Here is a 23,404-nt window from a genome sequence, read left to right as displayed (position 1 = left end):
TCCATATATTCCTTCAGCAGTACCTGGACTGATATATACATATCACTTCCTATGTAATGGTACACCTGTTTGGTGGAATGTGTTAAGATCATGTCACTTAACAGGAGTGACTTACTTAACTGATTACTTACTAGTGTTTGCAGAGTATAAATGCTGGGAGGCAGTGTGCCTCCCCTAATTATGGATTCCCTTGGCAGTGTGCTGCTGACTCTGAGACCTCACTGCCTCTCCCTCCTTCACATGCATTTTCCTGGGCCAACAAAGATAAAGGGAATAAATCTCTTGATTTAAAAACATGTTTACAGTCATCAGTGTTAAGTGATGTAAATTTATATCCTCATTTAAGGTTTTAAGCTGAGATAATACAGCTCTTCCTAGGTCACAGCTTATCTTAACAAGAAATAACAAATATGTGAGTTACTCTCACCTGATTATAAATAAAGAAACTTCAGAGAACTACTTCTGGTGTAGATCCGCTGGGATCCTCTTAGATGTCTCATGCAGTTTGAGTTTGCTCCAAGGACATTAACAGGCAGGGTAGTATTCCTCAATGAATCAATCATTGGGATTTATGTTGAGAATGCTTTTCATATGCACCTATCTGGCATAAAGGTATTTGAAAACTCTTGATTGAATAGCTTGGCTGTTAATATCTCCATCAGAAAAAAAATTGACTGGAAATTGTAATCAGTGTTGGAAGCAGGATTTTTCTTGAATTCACAACTGCTAGGGGCAAACTGATACCAGTGTATCCCAGTAACAAATACGTCTGATGGAAAAACACAAGTGTGGTCCCTTCTGCAGTACAACTGCAAAGTAAGTCACAGCTGCTTTTCCCTTGGCAGCAGTCACGCCAACCAGATGAAGTCCATGTTGTTACAAAGGAGTCTGTGTTCTTCTCCTTAATTACATCTTTATTGCACAGGTCTCTGTGTGGTGCAGCAGAGCCCCTTTGTACACTGAAGGTCTGTCTTCTGTCACTGCCAGTTCATTTGAGCTAGTTTGTGTCTTAATCACTTGCTTGTTTTAGCTTTTTGTCACTGCTCTCTCGCATTGCCCGTTTTTTCCCAGGATATAGAAAACATACAAAAACCTCCAGTAGGTGACAAACGGGAATTTTAGGAGAGTAGAGTGCCAAAAAGAGTAGATATTAGTGTGTCTGGTAATGCCTTGGTATCCACCTGAGATACAGCCATCTTGTTGGCCTAGCTGTCACTCATCAAATGATGCAGCTGGACAGGTTGGATGGGGGTGGACTGAAAAATATGGCATTTTCTTATTGGGAATATTTTGGAGATCTGATACTGAATGCCAAGGAAAACCTGTTTGCTGCTGTGGAATATTTGGTTTTGTTTTATTTTTAGTATCGGTGGATCCAACAAAGAATTATTTGTCCCAGCAAAGCTTTTGCTCTTACTTCAGCACCAAGTGGTGATACAGATTAAGCTTCCCTGTAGGGGGAGAAAAGCTACTTTTGCTTGCTGCTATTTAACTTTTTTTTTAATTGTGCCTGATAAGTTACTCTTTAACTTGTTGGCCATAATCAATTCCCTTTTTGACATCTGTGGGGGTCACAGTATGTTCTGTTGGCATTGTGGCTGTACTATAGCGTAGTAGTCCAGGGGACCGAAAAATTATTTTGCTATTTTGAAATAAGACATAACAAGGCATGGATATAAACCTAAATTCAAGTCCTCTCACACACTTTGAAAATTTTCCATTTCATTTTGTTAGTTGTGGTTTACTGTCTGTGGAATGTCATAGAGGTAGCCAAATACCAAGCTAATATATGGAACTAGAAGTTTATCACATGCTTCATTGGGTTTAAAAGCATGTCAGGGTTTAAGTATCTTGAACTTTTAAATGAATGGGTTTTAAATGTGAATATGCTATGATTTTTGTCTCTGCAAAAGCTAGACTGTTGTTGCAGCAGGAGAAAAGAAGTCTGACATGGATGGAACCAGTGAGCACGCTGAGGGAAGAGGGCATCATTTAGCCAAATGATTTTTTTAGAGCAGAACTGTGTAAGAGAAGTTTGCCAGATAGAAACAGGGGTGTTCTTAAAATGACATCACAACAGTGCTGTTCGCTTAGCTGGAATTTGTACAATTCCGGGCAGTCTCCCATTTGAGACTCTCAGGTTGCTCTCTCAGGAAATTGTGTTAATTAGTTTGATGATGCAACAATTAGAACATCCTAAATTCCGTACAAATGTTTCCTGTCCAATAATTGGTTTTTAGTATTTCCTATATTTCTTACTCTTTGTTTCCTACTCCTATCACATATATGATTGCTCTTCTGGAACAATTCCTGCTGGCTGAAATGCATTGTTGTGCAATACCATTAAATGCTGAGACTTAACTATATCACTCTCATTTATTTCAAATAATTGAATCTTTTTGGAGGTGTGACCTGCTTATTTGGTTCTATTTCAGATAATTTGGGAAGCAAATTCATTTTGTGTCTGCTGAAGTCAATCCTTTGAGTATACTGTATTGCATAGTTCTTGGCTTTCAGGAATGCTTTATGGAGTTGTAACTAAACTTTGAAAACTAATGCTGTTAAATGATACAGTGTTTATTATGCTGTTTAACTGATAGATGCCTTCTGATAAGGAAAATGAATTGACATTCAGTTTATAGTAATTCTATAATTACAGTTGCTCAGGCATGCTTACAAGATACATATCTTGCTTAGTTATTCAGCATTCCTTAATGTTGAGACGCTAAATGCTTTGTAATTTATGTGCTTATCTTTGTGGTCTTCTCGTCAAGGACAGAGTCATTCACCAGTTAAAGGAAACAAAGAAAATTTAAAGACTATTCAAAGCATTTAATATGAATATTGAGCCCTCTTCATTGAAGGGAGAAACTGAGAAACTTCTGGTAGCCATGAAAACCACAAATTTTAAACTGCTCTGTCTCTTGAATTTGAATGTTTATTGTGACATTGAGCTTGCACATGTCAATGAAGTGGGGAAGACTCTAAAGAACAACCAAAAAAAATCATCCTGATGATGGAGTTGCACATCACCCTTGTAGCTTTCAACATCTTCTCACTCCTCTCCTGCTTTTTTGTGCACTGTTGACAATAATACTGTGGTGGCTTCTATTTTTGAAGGAAATGTGGTAGCAATCCCTGTTGTATAGAACAGGATATTAAACTAAGCTGACTAAGCTGTAGTACAGAGCATTGATAAGGATCCGTGCTCTAGATCCTTCTCCTCACTCTGCTTTTGAATTTATGAAGCGTCCGGTTTCTTAACATAATGATTGCGTGTAAAGAAAGGTAGTGTTGCTTATTTGTTTTCTTGTTAAAGAACTTTCTACTCTCCTCCCAGTTATCACTGTGAGATGTTCAGCATTCATGAGAAAAAGCTTATGAAGAGAGGGGGAAGTTTATCCAAGGGGTTTAGGCCAAAGATGGGTGGTTTGTTTGCCTCTGTAGGCAAGCTGTGATTTGAGAACAGTGGGATGCCTCAGTGTACTAGGTCTGATCATTACTAGCTGATCATTGGTGGGAATGTCCTCCTGCTACTTGTGTCTACTCCTGGGGAAAGCACAGAACAGCACAGACATTCAGTGAGTTCATGGAAATAACTTGAACAAACACCTGAGCTCTGTTTGTTAGAACTGAGCCAGATGAGGGGTAGGGACGAGTTGCAAAATTGGGTGGAGTCCTATTGGGATGAATTTGAAAGGACAGGTCAAGGAAAAGAGTAATCATAATTTGTCCCTGGAGAGGGAAGTTAAATGTTTGTATTGTTAGTTCAGTATTTGCTTAAGTGATTAAATTGTTCTAAAATTATTTTTATAATCCCTTCTTTTTTTTTTTGTTGATTTTGCTTCTTTCCCTGATATCTTGCTGGTGACTTTGATTGGTAAATTTTCAGAAGACCTACATTCTGTTTTGTATGGAAGGATGATTTGAAATGGGCAGTAGGTAGTAGCAGGCAATATAATGGATGTCCAGCTTTTCAGAGTAATTTGTAGAAATTTAGATTGAGTACTCTCTATTAATAAAAAAGTCAACAAGGGTAGCAGTGCTATGATAGAATTTATGATTTTTTTTCCCTTACGTTTGGCAGTTATTGTTAGGTTTTTATATAAATTACTGGAATATATATCCTTTTATTTTCACCACAAGTTAACATGGGTCTTAATTTTGAGATAGAATGACTTGTAGACTTCTTTTTCAGTAACTATAAGATGAGCTCTACTGTCCAGATGTCCATTATGAAAAATGACTATTATAATTGACTCTTAGTAAGTATCTGAGAAGTATCAAATGTTTTAGTTGGGGAATGGAAGTTGTACACTTGATCATCAGGTAAAAGATAATTTTATTTTTTCTCTCCTGAAGTGCAATGACAGGCAGAATTCACCAGTGACTTCCCCAGGATCTTCCCCTCTTGCACAACGAAGAAAACCACTTCCAGACCCCCTGCAAATCCCTCATCTTAGTCTTCCTCCTGTCCCTCCCCGTCTGGATCTGATTCAGAAGGGAGTAGCACGGTCACCGTGTGCCAGCCCAACCGGGTCACCCAAGGTAATTATTACTGCACCTTTATTTCTGGATATAAGAATGCTTATATTTTGCATTTGCTTTTTTCCAAGGTGAGCTTCTTGTTTGTTTTGTATAGTGGACTGTTTCAAACCTTTCCATGGATATTGCTTTTTTTCAGGATTTTGCTCTGCCCAAAAGAACTTTAATTTCTTCTAGTTTAAAGAAACTTTAGATTAGATCCATATTAATGAAGTCTTGTTTTTCCATAATACCTTATGTAGTTAAATATTTCTGGCTGCATGTATTGGTCAAAAATGACTTCAATTTGTCTGATGATTATATTGTACTTGGTTATGGTCAGAATTTGAAAGATGTTACAGTAATGGATCAGTTCTGTAACAAACTCTGATTAATGAAAATAAATAGAAGCTAAACTTTCCTGAAAATAGATTTAAAGGTCATTATCTCATTAAAATTATATGTTTTCCTTTCATGATGATTTATGTTCAATTTCCACAGTGTCCTTACAAGAAAAATATGTGCAGATGCACTGCTTTCAAAACCTTAAATGGCATATAATAGGACTCAAATTTCAAGGGAGATAATAATGGCTCTATAGCCAATAAGCCTGTATGCCGTGTTTTGTAAAACTAGTGATACTAAAGATTCAATGATTTTTTGAGTGGATAAGCATGAACAACAACAAATACTGTTTGCTACTCTCTGTAACAAGTTGATTGTTTTATTATAATTGCTGTATAGAGCGAGTGAATTAAATTGTTTCATTTTTATATGATTAATTCAAATTCAAGTTCAGGACATGACTTGAAACACATGTACTCATAATAATCCAGTTTGAAGTAGCTTGCTTCTTTTGTCAGGTTTTTACTTTAAGGTTGAAAATATCTTTTTAAGATTTTAGTGGCTTGCAATTTAGAAGAAAAGATGGAAGTTTGAATACTTTCTTTAATCTTCTTTCTTAACTTCTTATATTATGCAAAGGAGTTATAACATATTGAGGATATACACCAAACATATCCCACATCCATTAAAAACTAGCTCTATAATAGGGGTTTTTTGCAGGGTTCTTGGTTTATAAAAGAAATTAAACCGGGAAGAGCATTGATGCTGCTTTGAAATTTGAAAAAGCTTTGAAAATGCTTTTTTTACATGAAACTTTTCCTAGAAAAAAAATTGTGGGGTACAAGGGAAACAGGATAGGGGCAACAAAGAATAATCTCATACATTAAAAGATTTTATATTTAAGAGAAAAAAGATCATTTAGTCCTGCCAAAACTACTCCTTCAGGAAAAAAAAACCCCACAACTTTTCTATTTTGTTCAAGTTAAATACTAGAATTTATAACTATAAGGTATAACAAAAAATCTAGATCAGGGTAATTTTTTCCTGTGTTAACAGTGAAAATAACTATTTTACTTGACTAGCAAGTGAATTAAACAGTTCTTTATTTAGTTTACTTCCTTTTAATATACATAAGCCTGTAGGTAGAATAACTTTATTTTCAATTCAAGTCACGTGTTGAGGTGCTGCTTGAAGAATAGTGCTGGGCTAGCCAATGAAGTGATAGCAAATGCTGTTCTTACTAAAAAGTTCAGTGACCTCCATTTCTTTAAGTGGTAATAATATGCAGGCTTACCAAAGTCCAAGAAAATTATACATTCCCAGGAAAATAATCTTCCCTGGATTTCTTATGGTAGCTGTAGATAAAACCTTTGTAAAGACCTGGCCCAACTATTACTTTGTAAATTGCCATTTGTAATTCAGTCATAATGAAAATGTTTTGGTTTTGTCAGATTTGTGCTCAGATTTGTGCAGCTATGAGGTTTTTTTCCTGATAACCTGAGTTTCAGCTTTTCAGTATTAGCATACATAATTTTAGACCACATTTAACCATTTATGATATAATTCAACTCTTAGAAACCAAGTATTCTTACAAATGTTGCTTGGAGATAAGCTAATTGCAAGTAAAACTACAAACTAATTGGGCTGCTTCCTGAAAAACTGAACTGCAATTCAAACAGATTTGGCACTCTAACACAGCGCATGTAAAGACTGGAGTCATCCCTAGGTATATAATTTAAAATGAAACAATTCTTTCTTCTTCCCCTTGCTCTCTAATCATTGCTTTTTGTGCTCATTTGTTGTCAGCGAATTACTCCTCTGGGATTTTATTTTGTTTGGGGTTTTGGGTTTCTCTTCCACATCAGGAAGCCTGTTTTTACCAAACACTCCACAAAATTCAATTCAGTAGATGAATAAGTGATTCACATGATCAAAGCAAAGGACACTGGAAAAAACTATGGGTCAAGCTGACATCTTAGGTTTAGGGTGAGGGTTAAAAAGGGCCTTAGTGGACATTAGGTTCTGTTCCTCATGTCTAGACATCACTTTGATTCATCAGTTTTGTGTTGACTCGTTGTTTTAAGGGTTTTTGGCTAGGTTTGGTGAGGGGTTTCTCCCATTGCATGCTGGATCTGATGTCATTTGCATGCTAACTCGATGGCGACACCCAGCAAAGGGGGAATTCTTAACTGTGAAAAACGCCAATCACTTGTTTTTAAAATTTTTAAAAGTTTAATAGTAATAAAATGGTTAAAAAGAATAGTAACACTATTAGAGTAATAACAATTTGGACAAATTGAATTAGGACAATATGAGACAATAAAAGCAAAGAGTTACAGACGTCTGGGTACCTTTTTCTGGGCAGCACGAGCCCAGAAAAGGACTCCTGCTAACAAAGGATTAACCCTTAAGAACAACAGCCTGTTGCATATTCATACACCTCATACATGATGCATAAATTCCATTCAAACATAGGATTTTGTCTGGTCATTGTCAACTTCTTCCTTCTAATCCTAACAGTGCCTTCAAGGTGGGAAGAAGTTCGTTTCTTCTGATAAGAAGGCAATAAATTCGTTTCCCTGAAAGATTTAGGTGTCCTGTGGCTGCTATCTGGTGCGAGTGCCTCATTCCTTTCTTTAAAAAAACCCTACTAACATAGTTCTTATTTTAACAAATTTTATAACCTAAAACTATATTTAACACAGCACTTAAGAGAATTAATACAGCATTTCTTTTTAACACAACACATATAACATTCATTTTAATATTTGCAAAAAGCCAATCATGTAATAAATGAATTTTTCACATTAACCATTCGCGACAGGTAGTGTCCAGGTTTAGAGCAAATTTGGGGAAGAATCCCCCAAAGGAGCTCCGGTGGGAAAAGCAGATCCAATCGTCCCCTCCCCCCCAACTGGTCCGGGAGGGAAAAAAATACCTCCTTGGAGAAAGGTGGAAAAAAAATGTTTAATTAACAATAAAACCAACACAATATCAAACAATGAGACCCCTTGCTACTCTAAAAGAGATGACAAACTGAGAAAACCCTGGGCTGAAGCTCAGCTCACTCAGTCTCTGATCAGTCCCTCCAGTGCTGGAATTGTCGCAGGCCAAGCCCAGCCCGGTGGGCCACAGGTGCAGCTGCCAGTGCTCTGCTGGGTGTTCAGTCCAGAGCAGTTTCAAGACGTCCGAAGGGAAAAAAAAAAAAAACAGTCCAGGGAACTTCTCTGCCTCAGCTAGCTAAAACTAACTAAGAGCAAAGGAGAGCTCTGTCCTGTTGTCTGTTCATCCACAGACAACACAGTCCACAAGCAGGAATGTGGAGGAGTGAGCGCAGTGTCTGAAAACAAACTGCACGCTTCTTGTCTCCCCCACTTCACTCTCTGGAACACTCTTAAAGGTAGAACACTTATTATTCAACATAAACAGAATGAGACGACTGGGGATAAAAGCATCTTCTATTCAACCCAGGACATTAGTTAACGAAAACCACAGGTGATTACAATAACAAACAGTTAGAACTCCACTCTGGCAGCAACTGGCCCAACCTGTGAACTCTGCAACCTTTTAAAAAAATGGCCAGCTGTTCTACTCATAACAGTCACGAGCAACATTCATGCCTCCGCATAACTTAATTTTTTTTGTAACTTCTGTGTCTTTCAGTCTTCTCCCTGCATGGTGAGGAAGCAGGACAAGCCTTTGCCAGCGCCGCCACCTCCCCTGCGAGACCCTCCTCCGCCGCCGCCGGAGCGGCCGCCGCCGCTGCTGCCGGAGAGCCGGGCCGCCAGGCACCTGCACCCGGCCGAGGGCCTGCCCGCCCGGGAGCAGCCCGTGCCCCTCGAGGCCTGGTGCCCCAGGGACGTGTTCGGGAGCGGCCCGCTGGCGGGCTGCCGCGGCGGGGGCGACGCCTCCCCCAAGGCGGGCCTGACCGCCACTGCGAACGTGAACGGGAGGCACGGCCGCCTCAGCGCGGAGCCGGGATTCATCAGGAAGCACAGGCGGCACGAGCTGCCCGCAGAAAGCGCCAAGGTATTTCCAGGGAATCCTAAATTCGCACCCTGCCGCAGCATTGGCTTGCACTGCCTAGCACACTGTTTATATTGGCCAGTGCTGGTTTGTGGTTTCTGAATCTTTTCTGCTGATGCTTAAGAATAAGCTGCTCATAAATTACTTGTTAAGTGCTGTAATTTATAAAGCAACAGTATATGAGGGTCTGAGATACAATTTTCACATAAAACCGTCAAAAATATCTTTGAGAGAATATTCTAGATGTGCTATATTCTTCTAACAAATAATCATTAAAACAATGTATCCATGTATGCTGTAATAATACAGCATCTCAAGTCCACTTTGGAACTGTTATGTGCCCGAACTGTGTGTGCATTTTCTGATAGAATAGTAGGTGATCCACTTATCTCTGTTGTAGATGAGGTGAATTCTGGCATTTTGCAGCTTCAGGCACTTGCAAAGCCATTTACAGCTGGTCAGACTTAGCTTTGAAAAGAGATCAAATGGTGATGTCCTAAGAAAAAATTCCTAGTTCCGCTCTAATCATTTTTATCAAAGCAGCTCAGTAATTTATTCATAGAGATTATTAACTCAAAGCTCCTCTCTTTGTTTTTTTGAAGACTACACAGCTTGTGCAAGACTACATAGCTCTTGCTTAGACTGATGGATTTGTGGTTAAGCCATGGTAGTTAGAAATCTTTTTTTTCATCTGTTTGCTTTTTCCAAGACCACAAGCTATTTAACCTTTCTATCTCCAGTTAATTTTTTTTTTTTTTGGTATGTGCATGTATATGGCAAGTATATTCCCATATATATATATATAGATGGAGGTTTTGGTTATTTTGAAAGTATGTTTCTGAAATTGAGTTACTATAGATAAGAGGTGTTGACATATGTGGTGAAAGGTACTTAAGTCATCTATGATGTTATATATAATTAAATTATTGTTATATAATGCTTTTCTCAGCATTGAGACGAAGCACCAAAATTTTACTTAGAACTAGGCTGTTGTTTAAATGCTGCAGATTTTCTGTTGATTTTAAAAGGATACTGGATTTTTATCTTCAACTGTACCTTCATGTAGCATTCTTGTTGTGGTCTAGCACAATACTGAAGCTGATGGAATGAGTACTTCTCAAATTAGAATACCAAGTCAGTGTGGAAGTGTAGTCTGGAGGAGATACATACATAGATCTTTAACCAAGTACTGCTTGAACTGTCATCTTCAGGTTGTAGATCTGAACCATTCAATTAGAGGAAGCGACCCTGAATTACCATCTCAGGCTATATTTACATTCATGAGGGAAACATGGAATGAATTTTCTTCCCTGATTCATATATCAATTATAATATAAACATTTTGCTATTGAGAAGCCAAGAATTGGAAAGACAATCCTGTGGGTAGAGGATGGATTCTGGCAGGCTCTGTATCGCTCTTTTAATAATTAATATGTTCAGCATGATGTACCCGTTGCTTTGCCATTACACTTCATCTCTCTCACTTTGCAATCTTGAAATCTTAATTTTCCCCCAAGCAGTTCAGCTGTAACCGAGTGTCTGTCTAGTTACTGTCATGTGAAACTTCTTTTGGTGAGGTTTTAAACTAACATGTTCTACAGCTCCAAAATGGGGTGAAAGAGGCCTCAGAGTCACTTCAGAGACAGCTCTGTGGTGTGAACTCTTGGGAAAGCCTTTACCCACAGGCTTCTCAAGGTCTCTTGTATAATACCTAGTTGATGAATATCCATGGTGATAGGAGGAGATACTCATTGTAATATTTGTGTGACTTTTAGGTTTTTTCCAATGGTCATCTGATAAATGAAGAATATGATGTCCCTCCACGGCTTTCACCCCCTCTTCCAGCTGGCTCTGTCATCCCTAGTATAAAGTAAGTTATATATATAAGATATATAAAATAAAAGTGCTAGCTAATGTTAGGTAATAGCACTGACTCTCTGGTGCTAAAAGAAAAAATGGGGAAAAGAAAGAAATTAACTTATGTAACTTCATTGCTTTCCATGAATTTTAATGTGCCTTGACAAAAGAAGCATAAATGGTATTGATTAAGTGGGAGCAGTCCTAATGTTAATTGGCCACAGCATGTTTGTATAGGGAGAGAGAGTAAATTGTGGCAGATCTTGCTCTCAGGAATTTGGCAGTGAGAGCAGATACTGTCTGGCTTGGCTTCTATTACTACAGGAGAAGTGTGGTCAGAGCTATTTGTCACAGGAGATGACAGATTCTAGGGAGAGTGCTAGGGCTAAAAAATGTGTTCTGTCACTGTTCTGCCCCTAATCTAGTCAGACTTTCTGGGCTTTCAGTACATGGAGCTTTATCCAAGGTTCAAACTATCATCTCTTATTTGTTGTGGCTAAAAAACAACCAACCAAACCCAAACCATTTTATATAATTTTAAATATGATCAACGTTTCTGAGTTCCAGAACATAGGAAGATTTGTCATTCCAAGCGCAGACTACTGTTAGTCTTCCAGTAAAATGACTTTTTATTTTTAAATAAAGATGTTGCTGTCATAGCAAGTATCTTCAAACTCTGAATGACACAGGATTTTGTACAGAACTAGATATATTTTAAGTTGAAAGCTTGGAAGTCCTGTAATGTGGTCTGTCCTTATTTTGTGTTTTCGTAAGGAAATTGGATCATATCACAATAATGCTATTCTACTTCTTTCCAATGTTCTGCTTGTGATTCTTGCTGTTAAATAATATAATTGGACAGTCAGTTCATATTAGTCCTGAGAACTTTCTCATTCCATTTTTGTGTTCAGTTAGCTTTAATAGAGAAGACAAATACATTTCAGCATTTTATTAATATGCTGGGTTTTTTCTCACCGAGCCCTACAATAAAGGTGCAGTGGAGCATTGACTTTTTTATTTAGAAGCCTATTTTCAGGTGGAGCAGTTGCTGAGGTGAAGCTCTCCATGCCTGTTTTCAGTTCAGAAGAAAATTTTAGCCTGTTATCCAGACATACCTGTAATTAAATGTTGAGATTTGTAACCTGATTGAGGTAGGGTCTCAGAGGAGTACCAGTTGGATGCCTCATGTAATCTGTTCCATTCTTAGTCTGCTTGTTTCATAACAATTAAATTCTGAAGAGGAAAATACTCTAATTTCTGTGTGTCATGGCATGGAAAAACATCCTACTTCATGGGAATCCCATTTTTTCACTCAGATACTTGCAGATGTAACTTAGAACCGAAGAACAGTGTATACACAGAACACTAGAAAGTCCACACAATATTATAACAGTATGTACAGGCACAAAATCCCTGTCAGGCCAATCCAAAGCTAGAATGTGTGACTTCTGCTTGGTCAAAAGAAATTCTTTTATTAACCAAAGATTTCTGAATAGAAAACTGATGAATTCCAGGAAGAAGGAAAAGCCTTCATTTGTGAAAACTAAACTATATTGATTTTTGAGGAAAAAGTTAACTTTCGTTTCCGTTTTGTACTTACACCTTTTAAAAATTGCACGGGCAATTTTAGATTTTGATTTTTAAAGCATAAAATTATCAATACATAACATTAGGAGTAAGAAGTTCAAATTATCTAATTACTAAAATACCACATGGAATGACTGTTAAAAATTGATCATTGTATGTTCTTTCTTTAAACATGAATATGTCTGTTTTCAATTTATTTAAAATTAAGTTTTTGTCACCACTAGGAAATATGCTCGTAATCTTTAATATTGTGTGACGATATGTAGGTGGAAAAACTGGGGAGGAAGGGGAAAAAATCTTTAAAAACAGCAATTTCCACCAACCACAATTGCTTTCAAAAAATGTAACTCAAATAATATCTAGCATGATTTATTTGGAAATGTCAGAGAGAATATTTTTATAGTCTATTTTTCCTCCTGTTGAAGTGACTGCACTCAGCACTCGTAAATGTTGAACTGTACTTGATTCAAAATACTCTGCTTTTCACAACTGTGCTACTCCAATTAATCTGAGCAAGTTGCTCATTTTTTTCATGCTCTCCAATCTGTGCAGTGTGTTGGATTGAGAGCTGGTTTGTTTCATATAGCTCCAAGGCATTCTGTTCTTTCTACTTGTTATAATCCGTCTGTAATTCCAAACATTTGACTGAAGGATACATTGATAATGTATGAAATGTCTTATTCTAAATAACAAGGAGTCAAAATTACTCTTATTGGAAATTTCACAATTCTATAATATGCCTACTTAAATTGTTTAATCAGCTTTTACTGAATATAATGTTACAAATACGACCTTTTTTTTCTTAAAAAGCTACATTAATAGAAAAGCGCTGGAGGTTTTTGTTGGGGTTTTTTATTTTTCCTGGAAACAGTGCTGATTTTTTTTTTTACTAAAGTAGCTGTTATAAACTCAGTAATGAAATATTGGACTCTTGCTAACTGAACATCTGATTTTTATTTTCCACTCAGCCCCTATGTTTTTGACTAAACATGTGAAAATAGTTATTTTTAAAAATATAATAGTTATTTTATATAATATTTATATAAATATAATATATATATTTATATAATAAATAGTTATTTTTGGACTTGTGTAATTATGTCAGACTGTTTTAGCAGTTTTGATCAAGTTGCTGTTTTATTCCTGAAATGACATCTATAACTCTTATATCAAAGATACAGAGTGATTCTTCCCCAAAACTTCAAAATTTTCAAGTAGTGTTTGTTGCATTCCAGTGAGTAGCTCCCATTTTGCTACATCAGTAGCAGACTCTTTGTCTCCAAAGCACCATAAACCACAGTGATATTTTGCTTGAGGAAGCATCCATTCCTGAGTATGTAATGATGCATCCAATTCCAAGCCCCTTTTGTCTGTGAATATATTAGGAATATTTAGTTGCCTTGAGGTAGTTGAGGGAGAAGTAGCACCAAAAGTTGTTTCTCCTCTTGCTGTCTGTCCCATCTTGCTAACGAAACTGTGAAGGTGAAGTCATAGTCCCCCACCTTTTGTCCTGAATTAACTTTTATTCAGTGCTTTTGGTAAGTGCAAACAGGCTGAGTCTTGCAAGTGCCTATTTAATACTCTAATTCTTTGCAGTTCACTGCTATGTTGTGCTTGCCTCAAGTAGCTGTTTAACTCTTAGAAGAGCAGCTGCCCTTTGCTCTATGCATTCTCAGTGGCAAAAAGTCAGTACCCTTGCAAGTATGCTTCTCATGGTGCTCTTGTTGCCTTATATGTAGTAGATATATTAAGGATGTTTGGGCTAAAGCAAAGTATTTTCAGTATTATCTGAGGTCAAGTACCAAACAGCTGAAGATAAACCATTATTTCTCTAATCTCCTTAGGTGCCCTGGTCCTTCAGCAAATTCTCTGTCTGATAAATCAAGGGAACACCCAGATGATGATGATGAATACAAAATTCCTTCTTCACATCCTGTAATACTGAGCTCACAACCACCTCATGGTCATAATATAAAACCTCTTGCTCGGTAAGGTGATTTACAGTCTTGAAAAAATTTTATTTACAAAACCTCTGCTTTTCCCAAAATTAACTGGATTCTGTAATGATGGTTAAGCTTGCCTGCCTCCTAAACTGGGATTACCCCTGCTTCTGTTTCATTTGGCCACTGCCACAGATACAAACCTATGAAATTCACATCATTGAATCTCTCTTGTGTCAGAACTGGGTATTTTTTGCCTTTGGATACCATTTCTGCAGTTGGGGTCCTTTTTTTTTCCCTTACATTGAGGTTTTCGGAACTGACCAGGAGATACAAGCCTTAAAACTCTTTCCAATTTAATTTTAAGGAGAATTGTGTGACTGAAATTTCCAGTCAGCTTTGAAATTCTTAGCCTTTCACATTTTATATAATTCCAATTTAAAAGCAAAGCAGTACTGAAAAGTATGTGAACTGGCAGCTGTATGTACATACTTTGGTTCTTTTTTTTCCCCAATGTATAGTGTGTCTTTTTAGCTTTTTGAGCCCATTTGACAGTATATTTTCTTTATGCTTCTCAGAAATAGAACCTTTTTAAATACAGGTGGAATATGTCTCCTTAGCTTTAAATATATTCTGAAACAATCCCTCCAAACTTTCACTGTTCAGAATTACTAATGGATTATGACAAGGAGACTTGGAGCGAGGGACGTGGCAACTGAAGGCTGTGACATTCCTGCTGAACTTTGCTCCTTAAAACGATATGAATGGCTGGAATTAAAAAAATAACTCTGGAGTCACTGCGGGGGAAAAGGGCAAATGTTTTATTGGTCTTGTAGGTCACAAGTATGATATTAAAATCAAGCATTGGTCTAAAAAATTTAGACCTTCCTGTGATTAAAAAATTTTGTGACGTATTGCAATTTTTTTCCCCCTCTCTGTCAGAATGTGATGTTGAGGACCCACTATCAATAAAGCTCAACATGTCCCTCACCCCAGAATCAGCCAATAATGATTGTTATACCTTTTAAGTAATAATTTAAAGCAGCTGGAAAAAAGCTTATAAAAACTGAAAGTTTTCAAGCAGGAATCTGTTTCCTGGCTGATGTGTTCTTTTAATGCATTTCATTAAGTAACATGGGAGGGATGTTTTGTTTCAGTGAAACTTAACTTCTCTTTATTGTTCATCAAAACTGTTATCAACTTTTTTTTTTAATGTTATAAAATTTTTATACATTCCATTTTTTTCCCCTAGTGTCACTTTCTCTTATCTCTTCCCAAAGTGTTTGTCCCTAACTTTTTGCATAGTATTCGGAGTTTTCAGTAAAGTAAAGAGCTTAAAAATTTTGTGTAGGTTAGAATTATGTAACTGCTCCATCCTACTCTCAAATTTGTGTTACCTTTTGTCTCTTTTACCTGTAGATATGACAGTGCTAAAAATATCTCAAGAATAATACAAAAAACGATTCACAGTCTTACTCTCAGACAGATCATTGAATTGTCTGATTTGTTACTGCTGAACATCAGTTCAGGAACAAGAAATAAAAGGAAAGAATTTCAGCATTACTAATTAGACTAATTTTAGAAGAATGTTACATTATTACATTTGCTGTCTTTTTTTTAATAAAGTTTTTTTTCTAAAGGGGGAAAGGACAGAAAGCTTGCTTGTTAGTACTCATTTGATGTCCTTTTTTCTGGTGTTTACTGTTAATGTAAACAGGCATTTCAGCATTGTTTGTAAACTGATTACTTGGCTGGGCTCATCATGGACTGATTACTTCTGAAGTGCTGCCACGTTAAGTTACCTTGCTGCCTGTGGCTAGTGACATTATTGAAAATGCATAATTCATTAAAACTCGAGTAGAAGATATTCTTAATTACTTAGTGTATATTGTGAGGAGTCAGAGGAAGTGTTGCATCCACTGCATTTGAAAGATTGAACCAATCTAATGTCAAAGAAGGAAACAACACTTCCTCTACCACTTCTCTGGGGAAATTAATTTATAGCAAAATATCTCTTACCATTAGGGGCTTTTGTTTGTTTTTAAATCTTACAATTATTCTTATATTTATTTCATTACTCCTAGTTGTAACTCTTGGGACCACAAATGCAATTCACTTCCCCTTTCCTGTTTATAAGGAATCTTGTAAAAGATTCCAGACCCTTATTAATTCTTCCTTTCCATTTGGCCAAAGCTGATAGGTTTATTAATACTGTTGGTAGAAACCCCAAATCTGAACTTTTTGCTGTATATAACTCTAGCAGATTTCCCAATGTTTAATGATAATAGTGCATGGTGGAATAGGATTTTTATCTTTAAGCTGGAGTTACTTAGCATGGTAGCCTTTTTCCAAGCAAAATCTCTGGTTCTTTCTGAATATGCAAAGCCCACAGTTACAGGAGTGATTTCCTGGCTCTTTTGTATTTGTAAACAATATTTAAGATTATGATAAGGTTTCTTCAATGTTTTTCCCTGCCATATTTGAACAAAGTCTTCTTACAAAAATAATCTCCAATATTTTCAACAAGATTGTAGTCACTCTTTAATGTTTGGTTGGATAATTTTCATATTAATTTGATACTGTTGCTAAGTTTTGAGGGCAGAATTTGCATCCATTTAAAAAAAATCAGTAAACTCTGGTGGAAGTATCAGCAAGGCTCAATTTTTGATAGAGAAATAAATACGTTCCTGCAAAACTGCTTTGGCTAGTTCAGTTTTGGGGTTTTTACTGGGGTTTTTTAATGTTTGGCAAAGTTGAGTCAAAATTTATTATTAATGTGTATTATTCTGTTTGGATTTTTTTGTGTTTCTTGCATTTTGTTTAATGGTTTTTCTGGTGTGCTTTGGTGTGGATAATTACATTATAAAATCCACATTTCCCTTTTCTCATAATTCTGCTAGAGAAAATTCAGCATCTGTGAAGGTGAGCTAATATTGAGCCTGTGATGTAACTGTGTGAATAAAGTAATGACCTGAGCTCTGAAGTGAGGACTGTGTTTAATGTTAGTTCTTCCCCTAGCTTGTATTGCAGCCTGTGTTATTTTAAGCCATGTCAGTACATCACTGAGAAATTAGTATAATCCTTCAAAACAGTTTTAATGAGGGATAACCAGTATCTGCTCTCCACATCTAAAAATGTAAATTTTAAAAAAGATGCATCTTGTTGTCACTGATTCATTTCCATATGGTGAACTGCCAGGTACTGCTCATTCAGGGAATTAATTAATGCTTGGCTGAATGGTTGATTGCTTCCTGCTTAATGTCTGTCTGCAGGGTGTGTGAGAACGGCCAATGCGCGAATGGAACCCACGGTGCTACTTCCGAGATAAAGAAATCGAAACATCCAGAGTCAGGTACGCTTTTTATTTTTTCCTTGTTTGCTGACAAGATTGACTCTGTGCTGCCCTAGGGGTGCAGCAGGAAAACACTGACTTCTTGTGGTTGTGTCATTCAGGAGATGTCTATGATGCACCTACTGTTCCGGTACCTTTGCCTCCTGCACGGCCTCCTGCCAGAGACAACCCCAAACACAGCTCTTTGCTCAACAGGACACCCTCCGATTATGATCTTCTGGTGCCCCCTTTAGGTTGCAGACTTTTTGCTGATTACATGTAATGGTTAACACTGCCCAGATGAACTAAATGACACGTTTACTAAAAAGCAGCCGTTGTTGAGTAGGTTAGGAGTACCAAACAGGCTATGAGCTAAGTATTACAGCTGTCAGTCAATATTTTGTGTCATTTGGAGTCTGTTTGTAAGGCCTCACTTGAGACAGACAAAAAGGTATACTACATCTGTATTCCAGTTATACAGAAAAGTAAAAACCATTTTCCCTAAATTAAATTTTAATCGTCTCTTACTAAGTTTGAGCATTGCAATTTAATGCAGTGGTGGAGCATTTTTTTCTACTGTAGCCTAAATAATTGCATTTATTTTATCAAATACAAAGAAGAATGCCAAAAATATGGTATTTGAGTAAAAAAACTAAACCACTAAATTAAATTAATAGGTTAATTTCTGGGATTTTTTTCCCCCATCAGGGGACAGTTCAAAACTCACTGCTGTCTACAGGCACCAAAAGCTCTCTTTTCCAACCCTGATTTCTGTTCTCTTCTCCTACACAAAAATCAGTGATCTCTGCATATATATTGGTGCTATGCTTGGGGACCACCCACACTATCATTGACAAACTCAGCTGCATGGTTATGTCTCTATGTGTCAGCATCCAAATTTCTGGTTCCATAAAACCTTTTGAACATTTTATGCTCTCTCTGGTCCCTGAAGTGTTCCTGAGATGCAGGAGAAATGAAGGCAAAATAACACATAAAAATCACGGTGCTTGATAACTCCTGCTTGCAGCACCTTTGTATAAGAGGTGCATTCTTTTGCCAAGCTCTGGAAAATTCTGTTTATATCTGGAGTCAGAGCTTCTGAACAGCAGATAGAGATAATACACAGCATAAATGTAGCAGACTGAGTGAAGTCAGCTTTGGTGTTTGTATATAAATACACTTGCTCAGCCACTGAAATACAGCTGTTATTCTACCGTGATACTCTGTGAAGCCTTCATTGTAGTACACTCTTGGCAACTGAGCCACTAAAAGCAATCTCTCCTTCCATCCCAGCAAAGAAACTGAGCACTGCAAAAGGTCATTCAGAGCATGTTTAAGAAGAGGACTGTGGCTATTAACAGTCAGGTTTACAATTTTATTACTGGAGTCACTGAACTGCTTAGATGAATCATAGGAGTAAAGACCTCAGCAGCCAGAGAAAAATAAAGTTTAATCTTTATTCTTTATTCTACAGTTCTTAATGAAGTTTTGCTCATCTAATAATTCATTTCTAAACTGCAGGTGAAGATGTATTTGACAGCTCACCCCCCTCACTCCCACCACCACCACCACCTGCTCGGCACAGCATGATTGAGCACACAAAACCTGCAGGCTCAGGGAGCCGACCCTCGTCAGGACATGAACTGTTCCTTCATTCTGGTAGGAATACAGAGGAAACAGCATGTTTCATTTTATTTGCCTTTACTTCAGAAGTTTATCTGTTCAGTGTTAAAGTTGTCACCAGGCCTCAGAGATCATTATACAAAATATTAAAAAAAAATCAAAATTTTAAATGGTGAAGGTGAAGCTACTCAGAAAATAGAAAGACTTCACTTTTCATTATCACAAAGTCATAAAATGAGGTCAGTATGTCTATACAAGGCTAGAAATTTTGTAAATTGTAGTTTTCTGTTGTAATCTCTAATATTAGTCTGTATATTTTTGTCAACTCCATTGTTTTAAATAGTAAAACATAATTCATAAGGGATGTTTTCAAGTTGAAACTTTGAAAGAAGCTATAAAATAAGAGAAAAGAGTATTCTGCTCTGTTAGAACTGTTGTAAAAGTTTGCTACTAAACTGTGTTGTGAATACAGTGGCTAAGTCATAGGATTCATAACCTTTTTGCTCAGTCAGGTTTTCAGCTATCTTTCCTTGTAAATGACTGTGATACATTCACCCTGGTATTTTGCTTATAAAAGGTATGAAAACTGTTTACAGTTCATGATTTTTGTCTTTGAGTTGAAAAGAGTCCTATTTTTAGGTTAATGAAGTTGAATAGATTTGCTGATTATGATACAGATTACAGCAGGATTTTTGTGGGTTATAGTGCGTGTCTGTGAAGGGATTTTTAATTTTTTTTTCTCTGTGGAAGCTTTCAAAGGATGTTGGTGTCTTTAAATTTACCTTTTCTGTGAATATTTTCAGGGATGATCTGCTTCGTGGTGGGGTTAGGTGTTGTCTTCTCCCTCTCTGTTTTTCTTAGAAGCTCTGTGGAGAGGGATAAAATGAAATGTTTTGGTGATGGTTTCACAGGAAGGCCAGAATGTGAATGACAAGCAGTCATGTGCAGCTGAATGATGGCCTGACAGGTTCTCTGGTGTTTGGCTGACCTGTGTGAGTGGAAAGGGAGCTACTTTAGATTGAAGTGCAGTGACCTTTTATGGAATGTTTTCATTATGTATGTTTTCCTGTCAGTCAAGGCCTGACATTGAGTAATTTGCCAAAGCTTTGTGTATTTTGTAATGCAAATTCAACTCAGTGTGTTACTTTCTCATCTAAGTTGCTGAATGCATCCAGGTGAAAAGAATGCTACAGAATTTAAAGGTTGATGTTCATAAGTGCAGTGTGGTTTTATCTTGTACACTTCAAAAGAAAAACTACTTCAGCAGTCTAGTCAGAGTGGGTGCTGCAATTGTATCATCTGATGCAGAAACACACACTGCACCATTCAATTCTGATGGGAATGGAGAGGAAAAATAGGAGCCCTCACACACAGATGCACACAGGCTCCATCTGCCTGTGCCCAGTGTCCAGAAACATGCCGAGTTTTGCATGTTTAAGTGTAACCTCCAGATAATCTAAGAGCGTCACTGATAGTGTTAAAAAAATTTAATAGCTTTAAAATAAATATCTGGAATATGTATCTAAAGCCATATATTGCTATTCATATTTGCATAAGGAGTACAATCGTGCAGCAGCAGTTCTCATTAATCTTAGCAATGTATTGCATCTAGTTAGGCATGCATGGTTGTGTGAATTGGTCTTTTTTTATTCATATGGTATTTCTAAAGCCATATTACTCACTTTGCATCTTGTCACATAATCTGTTGTAGAAGATTTATGAAGAGTTTTTGATGATTGGTTTCCATACAAGTCTTGAGGGTGATTTCTCAGCTATCCATCAGAGCCTGTCAGATTAGAATAATAATCTCATCATCAACACCAGTGAAAAGTTGTTCTCACATACAAAACAAACACTCTGCAAGCACTGAGTCCAGAGCAGAAGCCAGATCCAGGATGGATCTGCACTTGCTCAGCAGCACCTTTGGTATCCAAAGAAGAAAGAAAAGAAGTGGACAATAAATCAAAATTCTTACTTACTTAATTTTTCAAATTCTGTCCCTGTAATATTTACCCACAGTTGGGACTGTATGAATAGGAAATCAGCCCTGCAGTCTTTATGAACTGCAAAGCATAGAAGTATAATGAAGCTCTAAGCAAACTGAATAGCTGGGATGTTTCTAATTGTGCTGCTTCAGGCGCTGCAACCTCTTCGATGCTTTGCCAGGCACAATCCCAGCACCATCAGGGTTGGGTGGTTGAAAAGTGCCTCATGGATGTGAGAAGAGACCACAGTCAGTGCAGGACAGACCACCTTTGAGCTGTGCTCCTGTGTTTGTCACTTCAAATCATATTTACATGTGTACTGTGAACACTGAATTTGGAGTTTTATGTGCATGTGCTGTCAGAGGACACCTGGATTCATGGTTTCTCTGCATGATGGGAGGCTACTCTAATCCTACCTTCTATGCTTGAGCCCTCCCTCAGATAGTAATTCTGATTATTCTAAGACACTTTTTTAATTTTTTTATCACAGATCCCCATTTTGACTCAATAACTGGTCATGTTCCTTTGCCACCTGCTCGGAGAGCACCTGGTGAAAATGTCAAAACAAATAGGACATCTCAAGACTATGATCAACTTCCTCCATCTTCAGGTAAGGCAGAAAACTGTTCTTGTAGAAAATTACAATTCTGTGAAGAATATAACTTTCATCCATAAAGTCCAATGAGTTTTTTGTCATTCTGCACAACAAATTGCAATGGCAATGTTGCTTTACAAAAGAATGAAATCATCAAAGGGTAACAGACTTAAGTTCTGCAATAGAGGTAGAAGTGGCTACTTGTTGTGTGTAGGTGTATATAGCTCCATTTTACTAGCTGCCAAACTGAATGCTTATGTCAGTTATAGTGTTCCTTATTTTTTGAGAAAGGCAGAGATTTTCCTGACACCTTTCAAGCTCATAGGAGATCAGAAGTACTGAAAGGAGCACAAGCACCTGATTTCCCTCTGTTTCATTTCTCCTAAACAAAAAAATGTAGCTTAACTCTCTAAAGTATTATTATTTTCTGTCTCTTTTGCTAATATGTTTGTCTGAATTTCTAAGAAGCTTTTAAGATGTTTATTAATAAAACCAAGAATCAAAACCACTTAAAATTCAGTCTTCCTTTTCAATGGAACAGGTACAGTAGAAACGATTCCTCTGACAAAAAAATTTTGGTTAGGGTATTCAGGCAACAAAAATAGTGAATTTAAAGGAAATCTACTAAGTGGACAAAAATAATAACAGTATTACCTGTATTTCAAAGTACCTTCACCAGTTTTTAGACAAATTTTCTTTTCTTTAGATGTACATGGTACATGGGGAATGGGGCAGATTGGTCCAAGTGCATTCTTTTCCTGTATGAAGAAACTACACAAAGAAAAAGCCAAGGGATGTTTTGCACCATTAATCATTCTCCTGATAGATAAAATTTTGTGTAGAGACTTTTTATGCATGAAGAAAAGGACTTTTCTCTAATCTTTCAGTTGTAATAATCACCATTGTTCAAATGAAGCATTCCCAAGTGGAAAAAAAATAGATATATTTTAGTATCAATTGCATTCTCCTTCTCAGAAATACAGATTTTCATACTGCTGAAGTATAGGGGGAAAAAAAGAATATGTTCCAACTTAAATAATGGGGAATTTCTTTTGCTCTCCTCAGGCTTACTTATTTTTTTAATGAACAGCAATAATTGTGAATTAGTGTGATGCCTTTGGTAAATACTATTTCTTTTGGGAGGGCGTCTTTACAAGTATACCTGTTTCTCTTTTCGTTTCCAGTTATTGGAAGAAAAGAGTTTATAATGCTTTATAAGTGTCATTGTGAGGGATTTATTTGTCTTTAAACACTCTGTCAATTTATTCAGAGTGTTTTGATTTATCATATAATGCAAATTATGATGATGATGCAACTACTTTTAAAGCTATGGAGTTTTCCTGCAATTCTTGCACTTCTGTGATAGAACCATTTTTAATTTTCCTAAATTACTGTGAGATACTTGCTAGTTAAGAACTTGGAGCTTTCTGGTGCTGCTTAATACTTTTTGATCTGTTTCTCACAGCTATCTTCTAAAACACTCAGATGTCAGCTTTTGCTATAAATACCATTCTAAATCAGCATGATATGCAGCAAGATATTCCATTTAGTTTCAATTAGATGAAAACTATGTGATAGATCATGTCATTCT

At 36.8% G+C, this 23,404-nt stretch overlaps 1 protein-coding gene across 2 annotated transcripts in view; it reads left to right on the top strand.

Annotated features, from left to right (window-relative positions):
- The window catches only part of CBLB (Cbl proto-oncogene B), a 128,154-nt gene that overhangs the window by 96,648 nt on the left and 8,102 nt on the right, over positions 1-23,404 (top strand). The window contains exons 11-18 of one of the 2 annotated variants that reach the window (XM_063148179.1): positions 4,363-4,548; positions 8,533-8,898; positions 10,671-10,765; positions 14,184-14,327; positions 17,552-17,631; positions 17,733-17,864; positions 19,132-19,269; positions 21,709-21,828. In XM_063148179.1, coding sequence (XP_063004249.1) covers positions 4,363-4,548; positions 8,533-8,898; positions 10,671-10,765; positions 14,184-14,327; positions 17,552-17,631; positions 17,733-17,864; positions 19,132-19,269; positions 21,709-21,828 — 1,261 coding nt within the window. The remainder of the gene's footprint in view (positions 1-4,362; positions 4,549-8,532; positions 8,899-10,670; positions 10,766-14,183; positions 14,328-17,551; positions 17,632-17,732; positions 17,865-19,131; positions 19,270-21,708; positions 21,829-23,404) is intronic. The other variant, XM_063148180.1, reaches the window with a different exon arrangement.

The sequence above is a fragment of the Melospiza melodia genome, chromosome 2, assembly GCF_035770615.1.
Source record: "Melospiza melodia melodia isolate bMelMel2 chromosome 2, bMelMel2.pri, whole genome shotgun sequence".
Lineage (NCBI taxonomy): Eukaryota > Metazoa > Chordata > Aves > Passeriformes > Passerellidae > Melospiza > Melospiza melodia.
Note: the sequence above shows the minus strand (reverse complement) of the source record. Positions and strands in the feature narration are given on the sequence as shown.